This window comes from Cetorhinus maximus, chromosome 15 (assembly GCF_964194155.1).
Source record: "Cetorhinus maximus chromosome 15, sCetMax3.hap1.1, whole genome shotgun sequence".
Taxonomy (NCBI): domain Eukaryota; kingdom Metazoa; phylum Chordata; class Chondrichthyes; order Lamniformes; family Cetorhinidae; genus Cetorhinus; species Cetorhinus maximus.
In genome coordinates, this window is record NC_135893.1 from 3,965,927 (window position 1) to 3,993,541 (window position 27,615).

At 39.7% G+C, this 27,615-nt stretch overlaps 1 protein-coding gene across 3 annotated transcripts in view; it reads right to left on the reverse strand.

The window, feature by feature from the left end:
• The window catches only part of mib2 (MIB E3 ubiquitin protein ligase 2), a 254,519-nt gene that overhangs the window by 6,122 nt on the left and 220,782 nt on the right, over positions 1 to 27,615 (reverse strand). For all 3 annotated transcript variants that reach the window (XM_078557745.1, XM_078557746.1, XM_078557747.1), the window contains exons 10-18: positions 26,523 to 26,656; positions 24,805 to 24,953; positions 22,711 to 22,867; positions 20,864 to 21,018; positions 17,402 to 17,528; positions 12,893 to 13,117; positions 10,407 to 10,585; positions 7,793 to 7,968; positions 2,519 to 2,584 (exon numbers count right to left, since the gene is read on the reverse strand). In XM_078557745.1, the coding sequence (XP_078413871.1) occupies positions 2,519 to 2,584; positions 7,793 to 7,968; positions 10,407 to 10,585; positions 12,893 to 13,117; positions 17,402 to 17,528; positions 20,864 to 21,018; positions 22,711 to 22,867; positions 24,805 to 24,953; positions 26,523 to 26,656 (1,368 nt within the window). The remainder of the gene's footprint in view (positions 1 to 2,518; positions 2,585 to 7,792; positions 7,969 to 10,406; positions 10,586 to 12,892; positions 13,118 to 17,401; positions 17,529 to 20,863; positions 21,019 to 22,710; positions 22,868 to 24,804; positions 24,954 to 26,522; positions 26,657 to 27,615) is intronic.

Sequence of the window (27,615 nt, forward strand, 5' to 3'; positions counted from 1 at the left end):
GTACAATAAATTAAGTTCCTTATAATCTAAGCCAAGCTCTTTAAAGACACCTTTCTTCTATACTCATTAGACTTACACCCAAAACTCAAGTTACATACTAATCAAAAATTAGATTAACCGCTTGGTCTGAGTACTGTTTCAAAGGGTTAAGATATTTTGGGCCTTCCACTTTTTTCTGGTAGGTTTTCCCTTTAAATTGCCTTCAACCATCCTACGATTGTAAACGCTCTGTTCAACATTGGTGTTGCTAGCATCTTATGCGTCGTCATCTCAAGTCAGAATCCTCCTGGTTCTAATATGTTTTAACTCTGGAGATTTGCATCTAAAACTCTCACTCAGCTTGGTTATACCAGAAATTCAACTCACTGTTAAAAGAATTTTAACTCTTTTAGCCAACACCCAAGATTTCAACTGAATCCTTCTTCAAAGAGGTGTTTCCTTCATTCCAGATAGTGTTAAACTAAAACTAAACTGCTTGAACAGAGAACCACCCCCAGGAATCTACTCACCCTTAATTAACGTGTTGACCCTTTTTTATATTGTTTATGTCCCAAGCAACTTGGTCATATGATCATTTACTGGAAGCCAGGTGCTTTACCAGAAAACCCCCTTTTGGAGAAACCTCGTCCTTAAAGGGAGCATCACCCAAAGATAAATTATAGCTTTTTTCTCCCCCAGAAGCACACTTGCTACAATGGCCTTGTTGTTATTTCTGAAGGACAACAAATTGTATTTATTTAGCGTCTTTAATGTAATAAAACATCCCAAGAAATTTCACAGGAGCTTTATAAAACAAAATATATCTGTGATTCGGTGTCAAATTATGTTAGATGGCCAAAAGCCTGGTCAGAGATTAAGGAGCATCCTAAAGGAGGAGAGAGGGACGTAGAGAGGCAGAGGTTCAGGGAGAGAATTCCAGAGTTTGGACCTTTGACAGTTGAAGGCACGGTCAATAATGGTGGAATGATTAAAATCGGGTTGCTCAAAAGGCCAGGATTGGAGGAGCACAGGTATCTTGGAGGGTTATAGTGGGGCTGGAGGAGATTACAGAAATGGTGAGGGGCGAGGCTGTGGAGGGATTTGAAATCAAGGATGAGAATTTTAAAATCGAGATGTTGCCCGGCCAGGTGCCAACATAGGTCAGTGATTTGTGGATGGGACTTGGTATGAGTAAGGACACGGGCAACAGAGTTTTGGATGACCTCATGTTTATGGAGGGGAGAATGTGGGAGTCTGGCAAGATGTGCAATGGAATAGTCAAATCTAGAGGTAACAAATACATGGATGAGCAGCAGATGAGCTAAGGATTGATGGAGTTGGGTGATGTTATGGAGGCTGAAATAGGTTTCTTTATTCTTTCATGGGATGTGGACATCATTGGCAAGGCCATCATTTGTTGCCCATCTCTAATTGCTCTTGAACTAAACGGCTTGCTAGACCAATTTAGTGGAGTCACATGTAGGTCAGACTGGGTAAGCATGGCAGATTTCCTTCCTTTAAGGGGAAGGTGGGTTTTTACAACACTCAATGATAGTTGTCATGGTCACCATTACTGAGACTAGCTTTATATTCCAGGTTAATTAATTGAATTTAAATTACATCAGCTGCCATGGTAGGATTTGAACCCCTGCCCCCAGGGCTTAGGCTGCGCTTCTGGATTACTAGTCCAGTGACATTACTGCTCCCCTATGATGGTTTTAGTAATAATGCAGATGTAATTAAAAGTACATCTGAGTGTCAAGTACAACACCATGATTGCAAAACAATCTAGTTCAGCCTCCAATAGTCACCAGGGAGAGGGATGGAGTTGGTGGCTACGAAACAGAGTTTGTCCTGGGAGCCGAAGGCCATGACTTTGGCCTTCCCAAAATTTAGCTGGAGGAATTTTCTGCTCATCCAGCATTGGATGTCAGACAATCAGTGTGGCAACTGGAAACAGTAGAGGGGCAGAGAGAGGTGGTGGTGAGATTGAGTTAGGTGTAACTATTGTACATGTGGAACCTGATGTAGTTTTTGGATAATGTCGTAGAGGGGCAGCAAGTACATAAGAAATAGGAGAATAAGCTACTGATACCACACAGTATCCTGGTCAGCCAAAAGAAAAGATTTGAAAATAAACCCACTCTGCCATACAGTATTAATGAACTGGTTTCCTCACACTCTTTCAGTCTTGCCTCTACACTAAAAACTGATACAATATACACACTGCAATAACTGTCGCTAATATTCACTTTTGAAAGTACCCATTAGCATTTCAATTCTTCTTTGTTGCTATTTTATCTCTGTAATTAACAAAATTAAGGAATTGAGATTTTTTGTAAGGCTGTATTAGCTGTCACCGCAACTGCAGGGGGCACATTCACGGGACATTCAGTCGCAGCGCTTGTGACAGAACAGAACTCACCAAGTTTATTTGTGTCACTCAGCAACCAGATTCTCTCTGGGCTACATCTAAACCAAATATGTAAGAGTTGTGCTGCAAATAGTGTTTCAATTATGAATGATTTAAATACATTACCATGTCTCATTTTCTTTGTTATGGACACTTGGCATTTGATGCATTTCTTCATTCTTACAGAGCACTCTATGAATTAAATAAGAAACTTGTCAGAAATCAGCACCTACGATACATCTTCCATTTTGTATTAAGTTTTTGTAATACATAGTGTGAATATAATGATAAATAGATTAGAGATTAGCATGCTAGGTACTTCTGAACAGGTTCACAAAAATATCTTGAACTTTTGAAAATCAGATAAGCTAACACATTGGGCTGGTACATCACACTGTGCTTCCACATCAATATCACCATCTAGTTCCCCAGTGCAGTATATCTGTACAAGTGCTTCAGGTGGGTGCAGTAATGGTTGGTCATTGGGTGTCATTCCTTTTGGGTGTGGACAGTGGTCATTGCATTCTGCAAACATTACACCCGTGTTCAAAAAAGGTTGTAAGGATAAGCCCAGCAATTACAGACCAGTCAGTTTAACTTTGGTGGTGGGGAAGGTTCTAGAAACAATTATTCAGGATAGAATTAATAGTCACATGGAAAAATGTGGAGTGATTAGGAACAGCCAGCATGGATTTCTTAAGGGAAAATTGTGTTTAACTAACTTGGAGTTTTTTGAAGAGGTAACAGAGAGGGTTGATGAGGGTAATGCTATTGATGTGGTGTACATGGACTTCCAAAAGGCATTCAATACAGTGCCACACAGCAGACTTGAGCAAAATACTTCATGGAATAAAAGGGACAGTAGCAATGTGGATATAAAATTGACTGAGTAATAGGAAACATATGAACATTAGAAATAGGAAGAGTAGGCCATTCGGCCCTTCAAGCTTGCCCTGCCATTCAAAAAGATCATGGCTGATCTGCGCCAGGCCTCAACTCCACTTTCATGCTAGCTCCTCACAGCCCTCAATTCCCTGATATTTCAAAAATCTATCTACCTCCTTTTCAAATACTTAGTGATCTAGCCTCCACAACTCTCTGGGGTAGAGAATTGCAGGCATTCACTGCCCTCAGAGAAGAAATTCCTTTGCGTCTCAGTTTTAAATGAGTGTCCCCTTATTCTGTAACTATGTCTCCTAGTTCGAGATTCCTCCACTAGTGGAAACAGCTTCTCAACATCTACCCTGTCAAGCCCCCACAGAATCTTGTACATTTCAATAAGATCACCCCTCATTCTTCTAAACTCTAATGAATAAAGGCCTAACCTGTTTAGCCATTCTTGATAAGTCAACCCCTTCATCCCAGGAATCAGTCTAGTGAATCTCTTTTGAACTGTCTCCAATGTCAGTATACCCTTTCTTAAATACGGGGACCAAAACTGTACACAGTACTCCAGGTGTGGCCTCACCAACACCCTGTACAGTTGTAACAAGACTTCCCTATTTTTAAACTCCAACCCCCTAGCAATACGGGCCAAAATTCCATTTGCCTTCTTAATTACTTGCTGAACCTGCATGCTAATTTTTTGTGTTTTATACACAAAAACACCCAGATCCCTTTGTGCTGCACTTTTTTGGAGTCTCTCTCCATTTAAATAATAGTCTGCCTTTTGATTCTTCCTACCAAAGTGCATGACCTCTCACTTTCCTACATTAAACTCTACCTGCCAAGTTTTTGCCCACTCACTCACTCAACCTATCGATATCTCTTTGCAGATTTCTTATGTCCTCATCACAACATGCCCTCCCACCTATTTTTGTATCGTCAGTAAATTTGGATACATTACACTCTGCCCCCTTCTCCAAGTCATTGAAATAGATAGTAAATAATTGAGGAGCCTAGGACTGATCCTTGCTGTACTCCACTAGTTACGTCTTTCCAACCTGAAAAAGACCCATTAATCCCGGACTCTCTGTCTTCTGTATGTTAACCAATCCTCAATCCATGCTAATATATTACCCCCAATACCGTGAGTGTCCTGCTATTTCTTTCTTAATAATGGACTCTAGCACTTTCCCAACGACAGATGTTCGGCTGACTGGCCTATAGTTTCCTGTTTTTTGTCTCCCTCCCATCTTGAACAGGGGTGTCACATTAGCGGTTTTCCAATCCACTGGGACCCTCCCGGAATCCAGCGAGTTCTGGAATATTTCGACCAATGCCTCCACTATCTCTGCAGCCACTTCCTTTAAACAGCGAGTAACAGTTAATGGATATTTTTCAGGCTGGAGGAAGGTTTGTAGTGGAGCTCCCTTGGGGTAAGACCCTTGCTTTTACTGATATATATTAATGATATAGATCTTGGTGTACAGGGGACTATTTCAAAGTTTGAAGATGATACAAAACTTGGAAGCATTATGAACTGTGAGGAGGAACGCATAGAACTTCAAAAAGGCAGACAAGTTGGTGGAGTGGGCAGATGGGTGGCAGATGAAGTTCAATTCAGAGAAGTGTGAGTTGATTCATTTTGGTAGGAACAACATGGAGAAATAATATAAAATAAGGGGTGTGCAGGAGCAGAAGGACCTGGGTGTATATATGCATAAGTCATTAAAGGTGGCAGGACAGGTGGAGAGAGCAGTTAGTAAAACATACAGTATCCTGGGCTTTATCAATAGGGACATGGAGTACAAGAGCAAGAAGGTTATGATGAACTTGTATAGGACACTAGTTAGACCTCAGCTGGAGTATTGTGTACAGTTCTGGGCGCCACACTTAAGGAAGGATGTGAACGCACTGAAGAGAGTGCAGAAGAGGTTTACTAAAATGGTTCCAGGGATGAGAAACTTCAGTTATGAAGATAGGTTGGAGAACTTGGGACTTTTCTCCTTGGAGAGAAAAAGGCTAAGAGGAGATTTGATAGAGGTGTTCAAAATCACGAGGGGGTTGGACAGAGTAGATCAGGAAAAACTGCTCCTGCTTGTAAAAGGATCAAGAATGAGAGGGCACAGATCTAAAGTGATTTACAAAAGAAGCAAATGCAATATGAGAAAAAAATTTTCACACAGCGAATGGTTCGGGTCTTGGATGCACTGCCTGGAAGTGCGGTGGAGGGAGGTTCAATAAACTCATTCAAGGAGGCGTTAGATGATTATGTGCAGGGTTATGGGGAAAAGGCAGGAGAATGGTACTGAGTCATAATGCTCATTCAGAGAGCCAGTGTAGACATGACGGGCCAAATGGCCTCCTTCTGCACTGTAACAATTCTGTGATTCTGCTTTCTCCCTGAATAGAGCAGCTGGTATTTTATGAGCAATTGAACATTATTTATTTGGGGACTGTAATGATGTGTGCACAATTATGTGCTTGGATAAATAATCTGACACACCACAAAAATTATACAGTGAATGATTAATTTGGTAGTTACCATGAGTTCCATCCTATCCTCCAATCTTCATAGTCTTAACATCTTCTAAACAATAGGTTGTACTCTCCTCCAATAAAGCGCATGAAATTCAAACTGGGAAACTCAGACTGGAGGAAAATTAGGTAGGAAGCAACACAACTGCAGCCCTGCCCTGCCTATAGATTTTACTCTCCTATCTTAGCAATGAAGCTTTTGAAAACTGCATCATTGCTTTGCCTCATTAAAATGGCAGCAGGAAGGGCCTGTAGACCCACCAGTGACACCATCGATCCCAAGGACCTCCAAAAGAAGGAGTGGTGGTGGTCTTGAAGGGAGTGTAGGATGGCCTGAAGGATGAGACCCACTACTGGAGCATCTATCCCTAAATTCAGATCTCAAAACTATTGTTATCTTAGGCCTCAGCTCAGTCCTTTTTGGTGGTGGGGATGCTAGAGGGAGCCCACCTTGCATAGACAATAACCCTCACCCCAGGAAGGTTAAAGTAGGAGGAGAAAAACAGAACAAATTAAACATAACTTCCTTATATGAAGCGAGATCCTTAAGATTTCAGGCTCCTGCGCCTGTAGCATAGTCCACCCTTCCGTAATATCTTAGTTGCACCTTAAAATATCATAGGTGAGACTACAGCAGGGTGATTTGATCCAATGATGTTTCTTTCTACGAACATTCCCTCTCCCATTCTAATGGGTGTAGCGCAATTTTCATGACCATGCTATTTTACTTTTTATATCTCACTTGCTGCATTTCCCTTTTTATTCCTTGGCATCAAGACAGCACTTCTTCACATTTTAACTTTTAGAGTTATTCCTTCATTTCATGTGCAAACACGCCCTGTGCTGTGCTTTGAAGTAACATTTCTGCTGTACCTTTGTATTTCCTTTAATTTGTCCACCCATTTTCAGACCTTTTGTCAAGTCTCGGAGAACAAGAGACAGTGTTGACTCAGTCATATACTGGCACACTTTGTACCTTCTTTGCAAATCTGTTTCTGTGAGACTCCATTACTGTGCTTTCCACTAATTACAGGCACTAGTTGTTAATTTTTTTGTCTCTGGAGTATCGTTTATAGCAAATAAGTAACTGCTAGAGCACATCGAAATATATTGCAGGGCAATATGGTTGATTGTTTCCTTTTAATTACTATTACCCAAATCCTACTCTTACAGCTTGTGCTTGATAGTGACATCTTTCTGCGATTTCAGTGTCATTTCATTATTATTGAGGATAAATATTACCTCTCCTGCATAGAATGATTACAGCACAGGGGGTGGCTATTCGGCCCATCATATCTTCCTGGCCCTCTGAAGGAACAACTCACCTAGTGCCACTCCCCTGCAAACTTTTCCTTTACAGATAATGATCTAATTTCCTTTTGAAAGCCTTAATTGACCCTGCCTCCAGTACACTCTCAGGCAATGCATTCCAGGTCCTAACTCGCTACATGAAAAAGATTTTCCTCATGTCACCATTGCTTCTTTTGTCAATTACCTTAAATCTGTGCCCTCTGGTTCTCAATCCTTCCACCAATGGGAATAGTTTCTCCCTATCTACTCTGTCTAGACCCCTCATTATTTTGAATACTTCTATCAAATCTCCTCAAAGCCTTCCCTTCACCAAGGAAAACAGTCACAACTTCTTTAATCTTTCTGCGTAACTGAAGCTCCTCATCTCTGGAACCATTCTCATGAATCTTTTCTGCACCCTCTCTAATGCTTTCACATCCTTCCGAAAGTGTGGTGCCTTTTGAAGTCCATGTATAATCACATCAACAGCATTTTTAGCAAAATGAGTTAAAGTGAAACAAATATGGTTAAAATGAGCTCAGAGCAGTGCCCATTCCCTTTGACGACTTAATGATCTGTTCCATCAGGAAATAAAAACTCAACTTACTATAAGGATGTTGTTAATAAGCAACAATACATCTAAGTAAACATAGTTGTTTGTAGTTTCCCGTTAGAGATTGCATACTGTACCTTCACATACTACAATGTGTTGACAGGGTGTGAACTGAACCAGTAAGGACAGCTCAGAACACACTAGACACTCAGCAGGACCTGCTGACACAGGGAGTAAAAGATTTGTCATGGTATTTGGAGTCGTGTGGACTCGTCGCAGAACTGTTGTCCCCCCTGACTGCAGCTGTGGTCCCCTGGAATAAAGAGTGACAGAAGATTAAAGGACCTTTCTTACAGAAATTTTAAAACAAAATGCCTCATTTCTGCCAACTCTCCCTTATGTTCACCAGATGACTCCTTGCACTACACAATCACGTCAGAGCGGATACAGCCATCCAGTCAACAGCTTCTTCGGGATGATCATGAAAAAAAGCACCAAGATCAGCCATAAGATAATGCCAAGTGTGCTCATCACTTTGGAACACTTGCCTGGTGACATGATTCACAATTGGCTGATTTGAAAATTCATCTACTGTGGAATTCAACCTTTGACAACTGTGGAGTGAGGGGGCTGGACCAATAGCTTTACAAATCACATCGTACAACAGGAGATATGCTTATGTAGCGCTCATTATAAAAACGTTACATGTGTGCACACTTGCCACATCACACTCCAGGCATCATAAACCACTCAAAATTTTCGTATTACATTTATATTAAAAAAAAAAGTAGAAAGAATTCAATGTAGCATTTGGAATCTACAGGAGAAACTCCATAAACACAAATACTGGAGCTACAACATCTGCCTCTTAATTGATTTTCTAGAAAACAAAGCCAAGATTCTGAACTCGGAACAGTTTAAATGGCCATTGTTTATGTATCATTAGATTTCGTGGCCTTAAGCAAATATAGTTTTCCTTCAACAGAAGGGCAACGCAGAGCATTACATAGTATAACAGTCCTATCCTTAAAAAACACTGCATCCTCTGATGTTCTATGAGCAGTGCCTCAGGAGATTTGCTTGTAATAATGTTATGAAAAATAATAGTTTAGGTTTTCCAATTCTAACTGAGGGGAATCTTTACTATAACTGGGTTACTGTCTGCATTACAATCAGAAAAGGTAGACCAGTTTGGTTGGGAGTGCATTTCCTGCCCATCACACTTCCAAGTGTCACATTCAGTTTTCTGTGTCACACTTTGAAGTATAATAAACAAAATAATGCTTTAGGAACACAAAACAGCAAAGGCAGGACATCTGCAATCTCAGATATGGTGTGAACTCACCCAGTGTTTACTTAATGGCAAGTAGACTTTGTAACCTCAAAGGAACACCCATTCTAGGAGAATAATAAGACTTTATGTGGTATAATGCTTCTGTCTTATAAAATACTGCATCCTTTGACTCATAACAAGCATCGAGACGCTTTTATAAACATAAACACACACATACACACAATTATTGTGTCAGTAAAATTTGATTAGTTTTGTAAAGGCTGATCCTGGAGTTGAAACATATCCCCAAGCAATTCCATAGTAGAGCCCAACAACAGCAGAGCTTCACAATTCATCTCAACTATTTGGTTTCAATTGGCAAAGGAGAGGGTTGAGTGAGACTTCCATGGAAGGCAAATTCTAACAACATGGTTTAAAATACTTTCACAGAATTAATCAGAACCCCTGTGTTATCTAACCTTGTGTGTTATCTAATCTCCTGCCACTGACAGAAATAGCGCAGCCCTGAGTGTTTGATGGTAAAATTAATATAATTTGGAAATCTGCCTTCTTTAGCCAGTCTGGCCTACATGTGACTCCAGGTCCACAGCAATGTGGTTGACTCTTAACTGCCCTGTGAAATGGCCTAGCAAGCCGCTCAGTTCAAGGGCAAAGAGGGGTGGGCAACAAATGCTGAAAGAATAAAGAAAAAAAAAATTGTTTAATCAGGCATTTGAACTAATTGAGAACCTGTAAACTTCCAATCATCAGCTGACACATTTTAAAATAAAGCTTAAAAGAGGGCATAGAGCCAAAAGAAAACTAAAGTTTTAAATTGATATAATAATTGCTGAGTAAATTTCTCAGATTGTTAAAAAAATGTATTCCCATGAATAAAACTATAACACTGAGTGTGACAGGGATTTTTGGTTTAATGTTTGACTTATGTTTGGGTACAGTTCCCCAACTGTTGGGCATCGTCTGTGCCTTGCCCCTAGTGTCCATTTTTCATGTGTGAACCAAAACCATGAACGTTGGCAGCCTATTTGACCGGAGAAGCATCGCAGCCAAGTCCAATTCTGTCCACACACAGATATGGCCGTAAATAGAAACCTTGACAGGAACTCTCTCCCAGTCCTGCTGCACAGACATTAACCACCTCAGCTCAGCACAAATTAGTGACATCAGGAGGGGAGGGGATAACACTATGAGCTGAGATGGGCGGGGGACAAAAACATACAAGGCTGGTTCACTTGTGGTTTAAAGCTCAGTGCCATTAAAGCCCAGCTGGCAGCATTCGGTTACAGACAAGGACTGCGCACCTTTTCTTTTTTTTCAATACTTTACCCTCTGTCATGGTGCATAATGAAGTTAATGTAATGTGTACTTTTAACGTCTGTATTAAGGGCAGAATGTACTCAAGAGCAAAATAATTATCTCAAAGTAAATGACATAGTTAGTGGATATTGCTATTTTACCTGAATTTCTCTGCAAAGCTTTTGACTATCTGTATTACCCTGCCATGTGTGACCAGGTCGAGTGGCGTTTTGCCCTTGTAGTTGGTGTAGTTAATATCTGCTCCATCCTGGGCCAGGAAGCAGGCAATGGCAGCACCCACATTAAGCTCAGTGGATCCCAATAACCCAGAAGTCTGCAACTAAGGAGCAAAGAAACAAAGTAAAATATGAGGGTTTAAACAATATATAATGGCGCAGCCAAAACAACAGTTAGGCTAATAACACTCACTTGTTATCTACGCGAAAATGGTACAGCAAATTCAGGTGAGGAGAAGATGTTTAGTTAAATGCCAATATCCAAAAGTTGCTGTAGGAACATAAGAGATAGGAGGGGTAGACCATGTGGCCGATCAAGCTTGCTCTGCCATTCAATACAATCGTGGCTGATCTTCCACCTCAACTCTCTTTTCCCACCTGCTCCCCATGTTCCTCAGTTCCCTGAGACACCAAATATCTGTCAACCTCAGCCTTAAACATATCGAAAGGTGAAACATCCACACTTCTCTGGGATAGACAATTCCAAAGATTCACAAACCTTTGAGTGAAGAGATTTCTCCTTATCTCAGTCCTAAATGATCAGCCCTTTCTCATGAGGCCATGCCTCCACGTTCTATGTTCCCAGCAAGGGAAACAACCTCTCAAGTGCTTACCCTTTGAAGCCCCTTCAGAATCTCTTATACTTCAATGAGATCAACCCTCATTCTTCTAAACTCCCAGGAATACAAATCAAATTGACAGCCTCTCATCATAAGGCAACAAACCAATTCCAAGAACCAATTTAGTGAAATAAAAGCAAAATACTACGGATGCTGGAAGAACTCAGTGAGTCTGGCAGCATCTGTGAAAGTTCCGACGAAGTCACATTGGACTTGAAATATTAACTCTATTTCTCTCTCCACAGATGCCGCCTGACTTGGAGTTTTTCCAGCATTTCCTGCTTTTATACCAATTTAGTGAGCCTTGGCTGTACCGCCTCTAATGCAAGTATATTGTTCCTTAAATATGGAGATGAAAATTGCACGCAGTACTCCAGGTGTGGTCTCACCAAAGCCCTGTACAAATATAGCAAAACTTCCTTATTCTTGTACTCCAGTCCCCTTGCAATAAAGGCCAAAATGCCATTTGCCTTGCTCATTGTTTGCTGTACCTGCATGTTAACTTTGTGTTTCTTGTCCATGTACAGCCAAGTCCCTCTGAACAGCAACATTTACAAGTTTCGTGCCTTTTAAAAAAAATTCTGCTTTACTATTCTTACTACCAAAATGAAAAACCTCACACTTCCCCAAATTATACTCCATTTGCCACCTCGTTGCCCACTCAGCTAACCTGTCTCTATCTCCTTGTGTCCTCCTCAGCTTGGATTCCCACCTAACCTTGTACCGTCAGAAAACCCAGATACATTAGCTTTAGCTTCACGAAATTGGCATTTCACTATCTGCCTCACCATTGCAATGCATTGAATGCTATCAAGTTGCTGCAGTTAGGTGATAGAATAAGTATCCTTTTAATATCTTGATAACTGTTAATTACTGCCAATCAACCTCTGAAAATTAACTTTTTAAGTGTGAAGTCTCATTCCTTTGAGGTATTAAATGCTGTTGAAGATTTTTAAAATGTAGAATTTTAAATTTTACTTTTTAAAAAAAAATGTTCCCATCTCTTTTTCTCTTTTAATTTGATTTTTTTTTCCCACTATTTCTCTTTCAGGATCTGATTTGACAATGAATTCTCTTCCTTTAATTCACCCTCCTAGTCCTACTGCTGCTTATTTCTCAATCCTTAAATCTCAGTTTAAGGAGATACCCTGCTGGTTGCCTTTTCACTCAGGTCCCAGGTGTCCTGTTGCTCTCACTGCAGCAATTTACAGATGAAACATTTCTGAGCTTATGGGTGCTGGGCAAGTCTTGCTAATGTCAGACCTCGTTAGATGCCCTCTTATAGCAAAATCTGGCCCACTAGGGGCAAGTGGCAGTGTATGTATATTGCAGATTATTATAGAATATCCAATATTAATATTTATAAAAATAGGCATTTAAATCTGTAGCTGGAAATGGCAGGCCATTACCTTGTATCTAATTTCATTGTATTCACAATTTTATTAGCGCAGAGAAAGGAGGAGGTAGTATAGTAATCTGTATAGAGACTACTTTTTTCTATGAAGCGAAATGTATAATTTGGAAGTGAATTAAACTTGAGTTGGAATACTGAAAAGCGAGGGAGGCATCTCAGTGACTCTGGTTGATTTTTTCAGAACCAATTATACAATTTATTTTTAATAATAAGCCAGACAGAAAGAAAATGCTTTCTGAGTTTAACATACACAAACAAATTCCAAATACTTTGTGTTACTACATACTGTGATATAATGATATGCATAAGAATATTTTAAAAGTTCTATTATCAGCATTAGCATAAAGTTTCTCCTATTCTGACCTCTTTAAACCTACATTTGCATACAGCGAGCTTGTTTCTCCTTCCCTTGATGCCATGATGGTTGCCAGTTGCTGACGACAGAGTGCCACATGCATAGCAGTGTCGCCATCTTCATCCTCTGCATTCACATCACAGCCTTCAGTCACCAAGAGCTGGACTATGTCAGTGTGACCCTGTGTAACCGAAAGCTGCAAAGGAGTCTGATTCCGATTATTCCGAACGTCAATCTCACACCGACCCTGTGGAGAGAAAAAGATGAAATAGATTTTGAGGTCATGCAGTCTTTGTCGATTTATAACTTATGCAATAATATCTCTCATGCTGATTTGCCATCTTGCAACTAATCTGAACCTGACAATACACAAACATCGGTATCATGCTGTGAACGGTGATGATTGTAAAGCCCCAATTCACATGCTGACAGGCAAAGATGTAAACAGACTATCTCACCGTGACTAAGGGCACAGGACCAGAGGATAGTGTTAAAATGAAAGAATAGATGTTAGAAAATAAACATAATCAGGAAACAGTCTTTAAATGTCAGAAGCATAGTTAGGAAAACCTGCAAAATTTTAGTGGAAAGAAAAGAGTGAGGGAAATGAAGAGTTCCAGAGTTTTGAGATCCCGAGAAAAAATAAGTTTTATTGAGCGACACCTCATTGTGTCTCAAACAGCGAACATACAGGGAAGAGGAAAAGCATATCGGGATGGGGGGAGATAGTCTGTGAAGAAAAGTAGGTCCAGAAGCGCAATGGCCAGAGTATTAATATGAAATATCAAGAGATGAGGAGGATTGTGATGGAGAGGAAGCGGTAAACTGCAGATGAGAAAATTATCAGGTGACAGGCTGTTTCATATATCCTGCACAAGAGAGATATTAGAAAGACCTTGTAGAGGTTGGAAGGGCAAAACAAAAATACAGAAAAGATCCACCAATTGTGTGCATGTTTGTTGTCCTATTCCACCCTTTATTTGAGCTTCAACCCCCACATTCTAGTACCGCATCAAGTTGTAGGATTCAGCTATTGCACGTTGAGGAATAATGAAGGTTATGTGCACTGAAGGTGTGACTGAAATGGGAATATGTGGACTGAAATCATTAGCAAAAGTTGAAGTTGAGTTTAATTATGACTGAAGGTAATTAATCTGGAGACAGAAGAAAGTTACTGATGAATTGTATGTATTTGTAAGGGGCTGTACTGGTGGGAAGCAGCAACATTCAGTATGTAAAGCCGAAGCTTTGTAATAACAACAGCAGCCAGCTGAGCTGCTTTCTGGGATAAAACCCAGAACATGCATTGAAGTAGCACCTCAGAAACTGAGTCTGCTCTGCACAATGTTTCACCTTACTATACAAAGCGCCATATAGGAAAGCTGAGAGCTTGCTATGATGGAACTTAATGAAGGTCCAGGCTGATTATGAAATGCTTTTTAAAAGTAAGATTTAGAGTCACGTCTTTTCACGTCAGTGTTGGCTGGCACATTATTGGAGATCTGCATTTCATGTACTATGAAACAGTTTGGATTTAAAAGAAAAATGATGAATCACTGTCAAAATATCTGAAAACAGTAAACATTCACCAGCCCCTTTAAAAATAAGTCAATTTGTAACGAGAGATACACCAGACCAGAAAATAATTGGAGTCCACCTGGACAGCCTCAAATGTAGAAAATTCAAGTTTAGATCTTTCTGAATCCAAAGTGTTATTCAAATTGTTTATCCCAACTCATATCTCATACAATATCATCGTAAAGGAAATTGTCAATTTACAGTCCCAGCTTTAGAAATCATTACAAAACTAGAGTACAAACAGCAAATTCTGAGTGGTGTTGGGCATTCCTCCCCAAGGTAGTGCTTTACAAAAATACCATTAGATTTGATGCAAAAATGAACAAGTCTGAAAATAAGCACAGGTACCAGGTCACAATTACTCCTCTAGGCTTTCCGCCATTTACAGTATTTCCTGAAAATAACATACTTGACAAATTCAGCAGATTGCAATTATTTGAAACATCTGCCAATGTAGTTTTGAAGCAGTTTAGCACTAAGAGGCTCATGCTCACATAGACAAAGTTGAAATGACTAACGTTCATTGAAATATATTTGCACTCTATAAATTAAAAGCATTGGGCTTTTTCAATTCAAGTGTAACAAGTGGAGGATTGACCTGAAACAGTAACTCTGTTTCTCTCTCTACAAATGCTGCCTGACCTGCTGAGCCTTTCTAGTATTTTCTGTTTTCATTCCAATGATGTGCAATGCAGTGCAAAATTAGATGGAATCGTTTTGCAACCGATTTCCACTTATTTCTAGCCCAGGTATATTTACTTACTGTGCTAAACCTTACTGTATAGGAAATGCAGGCACCAGGTCTAACCCACCCCCAGGGAAGCTAGCATCCACAGTTGCTAAGAACAGCAAACTCAGGTAGGTGATCATTTGAAGGCTTTCTTGCTGGCACCGAGGTTTACTTCAGCTTTTGTACCACTTGTACTTCTTTGTCCCCTACATCACTACCAATATCAATATCTCCCAGTGGAAACCCTCTAAGATGATGGTGTACGACAGATGCCAGGCAGGCTAGGGTGCCTAAGAGACGCTGTCTGCCTTCCTACCAGCATCAAAATAAAAGCAAAACACTGCGGACGCTGGAAGTCTGAAATAAAAACAGAAAATGCTGGAAAAAACTCAGCATGTCTGGCGGCATCTTATGGAAAGAGAACCAGAGTTAACGTTTTGAGTCCGTATACTTCTTTTTCTGCTCTGGAGAACTCAAAAGGACTTGAAATTTTAACTCTGTTTCTCTCGCCACAGATGCTGCCAGATCTGCTGAGTTTTTCCAGCATTTTCTGTTTTTATTCCTGCCAGCATCCACAGATCTGCATTTGCAGTAATACGGTGAAATTACCATACTTCAGCAGATGACTAAAGCAGCCACGACACACGAAAAGGGATATCTTTATTACCAGGTGAAACATAGAAACAGTGAATAATTATGTTATGGTTGAATTTCAGAAAGGAAACTCCATATCAGCCATTGCGATTACCTTCAATTAACATTCATTGTGTGACTATTATAACTATAACCAGATGCTAACTATATTATAACTATAGCTGTTCAAATAATTAAACATTTTTTTAAAAATTCTGAAGGAAAGCATGTGATCTTTAAGAAAGTGATGGTCTAGCCTTGTAATTAAAAACATTGTGATGTAACAATTTGCCTAGAAAACAAATTGCGGTTGGGATAATCTCTGGAAATACTTTGGATTGTTAACATCATGTGGTGTCTGATTAAATGTAAAGTGTCCTGTTATTTTAACATACAAACTGTGCTGTTGGGCAACATCCTGTTTGTTAAAAGAAGAACACTTAAGATGTGCTCATTTGGACAGAAACGTGTCCACAGTTGAATGGAAAATATGACAAAGTCAAGCGGGTAACTCTGGCTGGGCCTGTGATTCATTTATATGTTGTTCTTAAACTCTCAAAGAAGGACAGACTTTAATCCTAAATAAAACATTCCTGACCGAAAGTGTCTTTTAACTTTTTCAGGATGAGGTTATATTTCTGTTCTTCTACAAATGTTTTGATATGGCAGCATCTGGTTATAACAAAATTCAATCGTGGTACTCAAAAGGGAGATTGGATAATTACGTAAAATTTACAGGACTACAGTGAAAAGGCAGGGGAATAGGACTAGCTGAGTAGCTCTTAGATAGCAGCAGACATGACAAGCCAAATGGCCTCCTTTTGTGCTGTAACCATTCTACGATTCCATGAGGCTAAATTAAAAACCATGAGAAATCTTGCAGTTATCTTGAGGGTGTATCCATGCACTGTTAGCCTGCTCACCAAACATTCTGGCTACAATATAAAGCAACCAAAGATTGTGAAAAGTCACATGAGAATGTGTAGGGGAGAGGATGGTGGCGATAAATGGTGAGTGGATCCCTTTTTGCTAAGCTACATAAATTAGCTGGATACTGAAACTAACAATAAGCTGCTCAAATTTAACGATAACACAAAAATAGAAAGAACCACAAAGCGTGATATACTAAAGGCCTGCAACTGGACAGGTATATGACAAAGAAATGTCATACTGATCAGTGTAAAGTATCAGACATAGGACATTAAAACATGAGCATTACTATACGATAAGTGGGACTGAATTGGCTCAGGGACAGAGAAAGACCAGGGAGTAACGGAGAAAAATTAGGACCTTGTAACAATTTGCATGAAGTGCATCAGGCTATCATGAGGAGTTTGCTAACAAAGGATTAGGGTTACATGCACATGAGTCCATTCCTAAACTCCAATACAAGTGAACAGACAGCCTGGCAAATAAACATTTGTCTCTAGTCATAACTTACAAAATTCCACATTTGAATCTTGTGCACATTAAAAAATAATTTTGCGGATATCAAAGTGTCGATGTGTGTACTTTAAATAATTAAGCTTTTTTAATGCTGAAAGGGTTAAACAATCATTAAAATAACATTAAATGAAACTAGATTTCTACCTCTTTAATCAGCACTTCAGCTACTTCTTTGTGGTTGTTGAGGGCAGCGAGATGGAGAGCTGCAAAACCATCTTCCTTTTTCACATCCACCAGCTGCCGTGCTCTGGCTAGAATCTTCTCTGTGGCTCTGATAAAACGGAGGGGAAATGTAGAATAATATGGATGTTTATGTTAATTTGAGAGGAAATGCAAAGAAGAAACAAAATAACAGCATTGTGTTAACAAATTAAGAATATGCAACTTGCAAGTGACCAAATTGAAAATTAGTTGTGTAAGCAGTCAATGGAATTGTTGATAAAATTACAAAATCTCATTTATAAAAGATTAACAAATTAAAACATTTTATTTTCTTTAAATATTAATTTGTTCTTTGCTCTTGTTCTTTGCCAGTGTTTAAGTCTTTAATCAATCAGAAGCAGCTAGTGAACGTTTATACTGAATCATGTAATTCTTAAGGCATAATTGTGAAATCTAAGACCATACACAACTGGCCAAATTAAATTTTTAAAAAGGCTGAGGATGCAAAGAATTCAGTAATCCTATTCAAAAGAACTGCTAAACTATAATTTGCAAATTCATACAGAATTATCTGCATCTTGTAACATAGTCTAATCTTGAAACCATGGTACTGCCCTTTCTGAACAGAGAGAACACACTGCAGTTTTATTGGTACACTTTACGATCCTGCAACCCACCTATCACAAAAAATGCAGATTTTACATTTAATGTTTGTGATATGTTAGATTTAAAAGTATAATGAAGAAGATAGAAGGCCCTTTAATTGGTCTGTGTGCTTCTCAGCTGATCCAACACAATACTAAAAATGACAATTTCAGGATGGGAGTGAATTAAAAATTACATTATAATGCATTTTACACAACTGTACCACATGATTCATTGCATGGTGGACAAACAAAATATTGACTCATTGCAAGGTGGACAAACAAAATATTGACTCATTGCAAGCATAACGAAGAGGGAAGGAGAATACTGGAGCCAACTGAATAAAGAACTCCTTGGACTTAGAGAATAAAGCAGGAAGTCCCAAAGTTCTTCATAGTTAAAAAATTACTATTAACATGCAGTCACATGTAGGTAAACATGGCAGCCAATTTGTGCACTGCAAGATCCCACAAACAGCAAGTAAGCGTAACGACCGGTTAATTTTTCTAGAGCTGATCAATCAAGGAATAAATGAGTTATCCCTGACCGAGTGTTGCAGACTGGCACATTCCAAGGTCCAGGACTACGTGCTGAGGGATGCACTACAGCTTGGGGCAGCCGCCGCAAAGGCGCAATGGGGAAAGGTCGCTGTCTAAGACCTTTCTGCCGAAGTGCACTGAGGGGCTGGGAAAGGCATAGACCCCTCGGGCTGTACAACTCACAATAAATCTATACAGTGAATACTAAATGTATCATAATTGCATTGAAGCAGTGCAGAGTGTAACATGATGTATGTCGATAACTCCAATACCTTTGCACTGTCTGTAATGACCATATTGAAATGACTTTAATGTTCATTGATTGTATTGAAGCTCCTCTTGATCCATGTGTAAAAATTGAATCTGATTGCATTTTTTGTGATGGCCTTTTAGAAATGTTTTATAATGTTCTTTCAGATGTCTTATGAATAAAGTATATTTTTCCAAAAAAAAAAATCAAGCAATAAATGTTGGGCCAGGAGCATTCCCCTGCTCTTCTCCCAACAGAATATGCTTTTAAACTGACTACACTGGCTAATGCCCTATGAAAACAATACAGCAATTTTCGAAATAATTTTTCATATTATTGCATAACAGCTGCTTTTATTGAACAAATGATTTCCAATAATGAGCTTTAAAAAATTGTATGACAAGCAGCAGTTAACAGAGTGTGGCATTAAGGAGCCCTAGCAAAACTGGAGTCAATGGGAATCAGAGGTAAAACTCCCAACTGGTTGGAGTCATACTTAGCACAAAGAAAGGTGGTTGTGGTTGTTAGAGGTCAATCATCTCAGTCCCAGGACATTACTGCAGTTCTTCAGGGTAGTGTCCTAGGCCCAAACATCTTCAGCTGCTTCATTAATGACATTTCCTCCATTATAAGGTCAGAAATGGGGATGTTCACTAATAATTGAACAATGTTCACAATGTTCAGCATCATTTGTGACTCCTCAGATACTGAAGCAGTCCGTGCACATATGCAACAAGACCTGGACAACATTCAGACTTAGGCTGATATATGCCAAGTAGCACTTGCACCATACAAGTTTTTTACGCAGAGGGTAGTGAGTGTCTGGAATTCGCTGCCAGAGGAGGTGGTGGAAGCAGGTACGATAGTGGTGTTTAAGAGGCAGCTTGACAAATACATGAATTGGATGGAAATAGAGGGATACGGACCCTGGAAGTGCAAAATGTTTTAGTTTGACAGGCAATATGATCGGTTCAGGCTTGGAGGGCCAAAGGGCCTGTTCCTGTGCTGTACTTTTCTTTGTTCTTTGTTCTTCACACACGTGCTGGGCAATGGCCATCTCCTACAAACATCTCCCCTTGACATTCAATAGCGTTACCATTGCTGAATCCCCCCACTATCAACTTCCTGGGGATTACCATTGACCAGAAACTGAACTGGACCAACCATGTAAATGCCGTGGCTACAAAAGCAGGTCAGAGGCTGGAAATTCCACGGAGAGTAACTCACCTCCTGACTCCCTAAAGCCTGTCCACCATCTACAAGGCACAAGTCAGGAGTGTGATGGAATACTCTCCGCTTGCCTGGATGAGTGCAGCTCCAACAATACTTAAGCTCAGCCCCATCCGGGACAAAGCAGCCTGCTTGATTGGCACCCCATCCACTACCTCCAACACTGACACACAGTGGCAGCAGTGTGTACCATCTACAAGATGCACTTCAGCATCCCACCAAGGCTCCCGCGACAGCACCTTCCAAACCTGTGATCTCCACCACCTAGAAGGATAAGAGCAACAGATACATGGGAACACCACCACCTGGAAGTTCTCCTCCAAGCCACACACCAGCCTGACTTGGAACTTTATTGCCGTTCCTTCACTGTCGCTGGGTCAAAACCCTGGAACTCCCTCCCAAACAGCACTGTGGGTGTACCTACACCACATGGACTGCAGCGGTTCAAGAAGGTGGCTCAGCACCACTTTCTCAAGGGCAATAAAAATGCTGGTCTAGCCAGCAGTGCCCAGGTCCTGTGAAAGAATAAAAAGACTATTGATGTTAAATTTTAAAAAGCACCTTTGCTTTACGGACGATGTGGAAGAATTTAAAGGCCCTGAAATTCTCAATTAACATTTGTAACTCTTGTATTTGGGGAACAAAATGGATGCTTTCTGGGATTGCAATATGTGCTCTGTAATGTTTTAGGGTTAGTGCTGGTAATTTCCCTACATTGCGTATTGCAGGGTTTTTAGCAAGACCAATTTGCAATACATCAGTCATTCCGCTGGTTCTTACAGTTTGTTGCCTTTTAAGGCTGCGTGGTGAAGCAAGTTGAAGCCACGATTATTTTGTTGAGTGAAGTCAATGTTCGGCACCTCTGTCAGGATTTCAATGATGTCTCTATAGTCTTTTGCAATTCCATCGTGCAAAGGGGTGTCTCCATATGAGTCCTGGGAAGGTAAAAACAGCAGAGTTGAGGATAGGTTCACAAAGCTTGCACATTTAATTGATTCAAAGAATATCTATGGCTAGCCTCCCCCCACCCCACCATCCCAGCTTAATAGGAATGTGTTTTTATATAATGCAATCCTACTATTTACAGGCCTAATTTTCCACAATTATTCACACATTGGTCAGGGTTGCATGAGTGGATCACATGACTTACACAGCAAACAAAAAACTAATTTATGTACAGTTTTACATCTTTAATTATATTAATGAGGACGTCTGAGGAGCTTTAATATCCTAGATGGAGCTTTTCAGTAATGAAAGTTTGGTGATGAATCGATAGATTAACATTTTGACTGGTAAAAGGATGAGGGCCATATTTAAATTATTCAAATGACAACTGAGCTTATTCCCATGCAGTCAAAGCTAATTAACAGCAGCCAGGAGATTTCCAAAAGGCATTCAGTACAATGCCACACAACAGACTTGTGAGAAAAGTTATAGCTTTTATATATATATAATGTATATATATATATATATATATAAATAAAAGGGGCAGTAGCAACATGGATACAAAATTAGCTGAGTAAGGAAACAACGAATTAAGGTCAATGGATATTTTTTGGGCTGGAGGAAGGTTTGTAGTGGAGTTCCCCAGAAGTTGGTATTGGGACCCTTGCTTTTCCTGATATATATTAATGATCTGGATCTTGGTGTGCAGGGGACAATTTCAAAGTTTGCAGTGATACAAAACTTGGACGCATTGTAAACTGAGGAGGACAGTGTAGAACTTCAAAAGCACATAGACAAGTTGGTGGAATGGGCAGACAGGTGGCAGATGAAGTTGCATTTTGGTAGGAAGAACATGGACAAACAATATAAAATAAGTGGTACAACTCTACAGGGTGTGCAGGAGCAGAGGGACCTGGGTGTATATGTATATATGTCATTGAAGGTGGCAGGACAAGCAGAGAGAGCAGTTAGTAAAGCATAGAGTATCCTTGGCCTTATCAGTAGGGGCATAGAGTACAAGAACAAGGAAGTTATGCTGAACTTTATAAGACACTAGTTAGACCCCAGCTGCAGTATTGTGTACAGTCCTGGGTACCACACTTTAGGAAGGTTGTGAATTCATTGGAGAGAGTACAGAAGAGGTTTACAAGAATGGTTCCAGGGATGAGAAATTTCAGTTATGAAGATAGATTGGAGAAGTTGGGACAGCTCCCCTTGGGGAAGAGGATATTTGATAGAGGTGTTCAAAATCATGAGGGGTCTGGACAGAGTAGATAGAGAGAAACTGTTCCCATTCGTTAAAGGTGGCCCCACTCGAGAACGAGAGGGAACACATGTAAAGTAATTTGCAAAAGAAGCAAAAGCATTATGAGAAAAAACCTCTTTATGTTGTGAGTGGTTAAGGTCTGGAATGCACTGCCTGGGAGTGTGGTTGAGGCAGGTTCAATCAAGGCATTCAAAAGGGAATTAGATTCTTATCTGCAAAGGAAGAATTTGCAGGGTTACGGGGGAAGGCAGGAGGATGGCACTCAGTGAATTGCTAATTCGGAGAGTTGTAAAAATTCTGTGACATCTAGACATTCCTGTCATCAAATAACCAGGCAATCCTATTCGTAGCACCAACAGCCTTTCTTCTTTCTAAAAGTCTAAGTAAGTGAAGTTACTCACAACAGTTCTCTCACCTGCAGATTAACATTGCAGTTATATTCACAAAGTGCACGCACCACTTCTGTAAAGCCCTTGTTTACTGCAATATGCAGTGCAGAACATGTAGAAGTATTCAGTAGATTGGCATTCGCACCTTTGCTGAGAAGCAGCCTCGCCACCTCAGGCTGGTTTCTGTAGAAAACATGCAAAAATTACTGACAGAGACCAAGCTGTTCAGCCTGTTATTTCCCTACAAATCAGTAGGAAGCAAACTTGAAGCAGCTCCTGCACAGTCCAACTAAGCATTCGACCATTTAAAAAAATTAATTATTCACCATTTTAAGTTAACAAAAATAGGTGAAATGGTTGTCTTGCCAGCTGCCACTGGACATTGACTGTCAAGTAGTGGTCTGTGCACTTGTAAACACCCTGTTTTCTATGGCCAGGTAGCAACACAGCCAGCATTCAAAAGCAGATTGATTTCGACTGGAATGGTTATAAAACTTCAATCATAAATTAAATAGTACAGGTTAACTGCAGGTTGCTGTGAGCTATAACTTAAAATGTTATGGCTTTAACTGGGTCATATTTTGTATGGTGCAGACAAAAAAATTTCCCTCATTTCAGGGAGGTCTGAATCTTTTGGAAGTAACCCTGGAAAAGCTGGGAATTTGACCAATATCTCTAAATTCCTATTTTCTTAAACTGAAAATGAGCTTTTGCAACTAAGATGATATGTCATCCTCATATTGTTTTGGTTCAAAAAATACAATAAAGTTATAGTCATCAATTATTCTGGAGTTTATCCCATATTTATTGCTCAATTTGTATGATGTCTCTACTCTGTGTACAGCCCTGAAAAGAAATGGAGGAAGAAATGTTGAAGCTGCTGAAAACAATAACTTTCATTAGAAGTCCCAATGCCGTGGTCATGGTTATTTTCAGCAAATGGCAATTATGCGCTCTCATTTATAGTAGGAATGTGTGTGTATGATATATATGTATATATATTTATGTGCCTGATTGAGTGCACCAGCATGTGGGAACACTCTGCCTCTGCTGGAACCCATCTCTGTTTTGCTCTTTCCCTTCAGAATACAGGAGGGAGAGAGGGATTGGCTTTGAGAAATCTACTGTCCCAATATGGTAGATGTACCAAAAGAACTTGGCCAACTACTGCAAGTGCAACAGAAGTTTTATTGAGCAAGAAAAATGGTTTAGAAATAGCTTTAAGAGCTACTACAAATCTTATTATAGAGCTTATTAAATCCATTTCAGCAGCACAGTCCTAGCAACTCTGGATGATAATTTAATGTAGGCACAAGTGTGACTAGAAAATTGAGTGAGTTTTTAAATTAGGCTTAATTTTGATATGACAAACTGCAAAGTTGCAGGCACTTCCCATTCATGTACAAAGCCGCAAAATTAGAAAGGAACAAAATGATGGAAATTTTGCGGTACGAATCTCCGCCCATTTTACTCTGTGTTAGCAAGCTCACCATTTAGAAAATCTACCCTATTACTTTGAAAAGGACAGTGCTGTCAGGAAAGGAAAAGAGAGAACTATTAAATCTTTTTGAAGAAACTTTCAGACATAAATTGTAAAAGCAAATGTTTTCAAAAATGATGAGGTGAACAATTCTAGGAAATGATGGTAATTTGGTCTTGGGAATTAGATATTGTTGCTCATTTTAATGCTGTTTAGGTCGCTAAATTCTCAAGTTGTACATATTTAAATTATAGTAAAGTGCCCCCTTAATGGGCGAGTGTTTGGCATCTATAGCATTGTGCTCATTGTTTTCTACACATTTCGAAATGAGATAATAGCATGAGACAGTGGAGTGATGCAGCGACAACATGCTGTGTTGCAAAGTGATCACATTGTGAGTATATGCTTATAACTATCAACAGAAAGAGCTTTAGACTTCAGCCGTGCCATCAGGGAAGGTAATAGGGCAAGTCAGTCAACTCATCACAGCAAAAAACCCATTGAACACTTATACTTGGTACATTTTCTGACTGCAAGGCTAATAAAAAGGGATAGAGGCTCTGAAATAATTTTACCAAAAATGAAATCCCAACTGGATTACACACTCATTAACACATGCATTAAAGAAAAACATCTGTACCCGAATGATGCGTAATGCAAGGCCGTGTCACCATCCTCATCATGAATCTCAAGCTTTGCATTTGCCTGCAGAAGATTTTTCGCCACCTCAAGGTGTCCCTGATGGGCAGCCACCTGCAGTGCTGTCTTGCCCTGATTCTTAACGTCAACCTGCACAACAGAGAGGAACGTTTAAATCGCCTGCTTGTGAATGTTTCATAAGCAGCTCTTTCCGCAATGTTTGACATGGTCTCTACTTTCTCAGTCAGGACATCAGTGAGTAAAATCCAGCCTTTCACATCAGTGATGGGTGGGTCCCTGTATTTCCTATAACTCGCAAACAATGCAGGTGGGAGTGAGTTACGAGGGTCATTTACGTGAAAGAACAGAAAAAATTGCCAATCAACGTTAGATTCTATGGGCACCATTGTTGTGTTTAAAATGGCTCTAGAGAGCAGCGTGCCATGCAGCCATTTCAGCACAATCTAATATGGAATTAGTTTACTGCCTTGTTGCAAATTGTTCTTTGAGGTTGATATTACATTCAAATGAGATAGTGGCTTTATTTCTTTTACTCTGAAAGATCACCTTTAGGGACTGTGAAAATGATAATTCTCTAGCTAAATATTTTATATTCTCGTTGCCTTTGTGTTGTGGTAGTTGCCTTCATTAAAATTAGGGAAGAAAAGATTATCTTTCTAAGTTATTAGCTCATGATGAATAAATTCTATAAGTAACGGTCTAACAATCGTTGCCTATGGCTCCGTTCCATGCAGCCATTTAAGATCAAAACTATCCAATGCACACCTTACATAATAAGTGTAGCAATCTATCAAATCAGACAATGCATTTTAGACATTTTATATGGATTCCTAGGAAGTCTACAATATATACAAGATCATATTGTTGCTCTGATGGGCAATTGCTTTATTTAAACATGTAACTCTTGGGGGCTTAATCGAGTCTACAGGCCAACACTACTTAATTTTGAGCTTAAAAGTAACACCGTTTTAGCAAGCTTGGGTAAAAAATTCTGTTGAAAGAAAGCCAATTTAAATAGCGACAAATGCAAATGGAAACATTCATGGCACTTGCATTGACACAAGTCAGAAGAGATTTGGTAAACAAAAATCTGTGCAGAAAGTCTAATATTTTTTTAATAGAGAGCAATTGGGCCATGTAGAGAGAGAGAGAGAGAGAGAGAGAGAGAGAGGGGAAGAGCCAGTAACAACAGTGCTAGTTTCCTTTGAAGCAAAGAACTAGATTGAGTTGTGACTTTCCTTGTTTCTATTCATTCAATTTATGCTGGTATAATACCACAGCATGCTGAAGCGCTTGGGCTCATTTTACTACTTCACGTATTTTGAAGAATTTCCTCAAAATCCACAGCAATTTCTGGGCCACCCTATTGAGGGTAATTTCCCGATCAGAACATGAAAGAATGCCTTTGAGAGCCAGGAATCTTTGATATATAGTCAGTTTAACACCAATGATCCTGCAATTTTCACAAAAAGCTGAAAACTCATTTTACTTTAGACTACAAGCTAAGCTTAATCACCGCACAATTCACAATTTGCAGCTTTTGAGGCATAAAGTGAATAGAGAGACTCTGTAGAAACACCGTTCTTGCAGCAGTAATTTCTCACCCAACTTCCCACAGATAGACAAAAATATAGTTTACCATGAAATAAAACTATGCATGAATTTAGCGGAACTTTTAGTTTAAACACGCACACTTGCCTTCTCTGGATATTTCTGAACCAAATCCCGAACCTTTGTGGCATTCCCGTGAGCAGCCTCGATGACGATCCGTCCAGGATTATCCTGATCAGTTGACTGTGACAGCAATTTTTCTAGGACAGAGTTGACTGAACCTACAGTATATGGACAAAAAGATAATTCTTACTTCTTTGTGCCAACATTGTTTGAAGTAAAATAGCTGTACATGGTTCCATATTGAGATTCCACAGCAGTATTTGACATAGCTAAATCAGTTATGAAAAGATGCAAGGTGCAGACTAATTTTTTTTTAAATTGCAGATACGTTTGGTCTTCTATTCCTTCCTATTTTCTCCCAAAGGCACCAACTCCTTGCAGGGGCAGAGATCAATGGGCACTTTTCAATATTCACCAAAGTAAATTTCACAGAATCACAGGATTGTTACAGCACAGGAGGTGGCCTTTCAGCCCATCGCGCCTGTGCTACCGTTCCAAATGAGCAGTTAAGAGACGGGGAAATCAGACTTAAGCCAAATTATTCCTTATGGAATGTCCATGAATTGAAAACTTCCAGTAGGATCATTAGACAGTGGTCAAGAAGGAAACCCTGATCAATTCTCATCTCTAATTAAGGCTACTGCCCCTGGCTAAGATCAGCTACTACAGACCAGATCTTGGAACCTTCATGGTCTGTGTAACTCAGCTACTCACCATCTTGACCAGCTAAAGCCATCAGGGGCTCTTTTACTTCTTCCAAGAAAAAAAGGATGAATTTTGTTTCAAGGAGAAGTTCATCAGGTTTGGAGAATAGAACACTTTTGCCAATGTGTCAACTATTGTTGACAATAAAACAATCAGCCAGGAACAGCACAACAAATCCATGGTTCCAGGGATGAGGGATTTTAACTACAAGGTTAGGTTGGATAAGCTGGGGTTCTCCTTAGAGAAAATGAAATTATGGGGAGATTTGATAGAGGTGTACAAGAATTTGACAGGTTTAGATAAAGTGGACAAAGAAAAGCTGTTCTCATTAGCTGATGGTACAAGGATTAGGGGACATTAAGGTTTTAGGCAAGAGATGCAGGGGGATGTGAGGAAGAACTTTTTTGGAAGC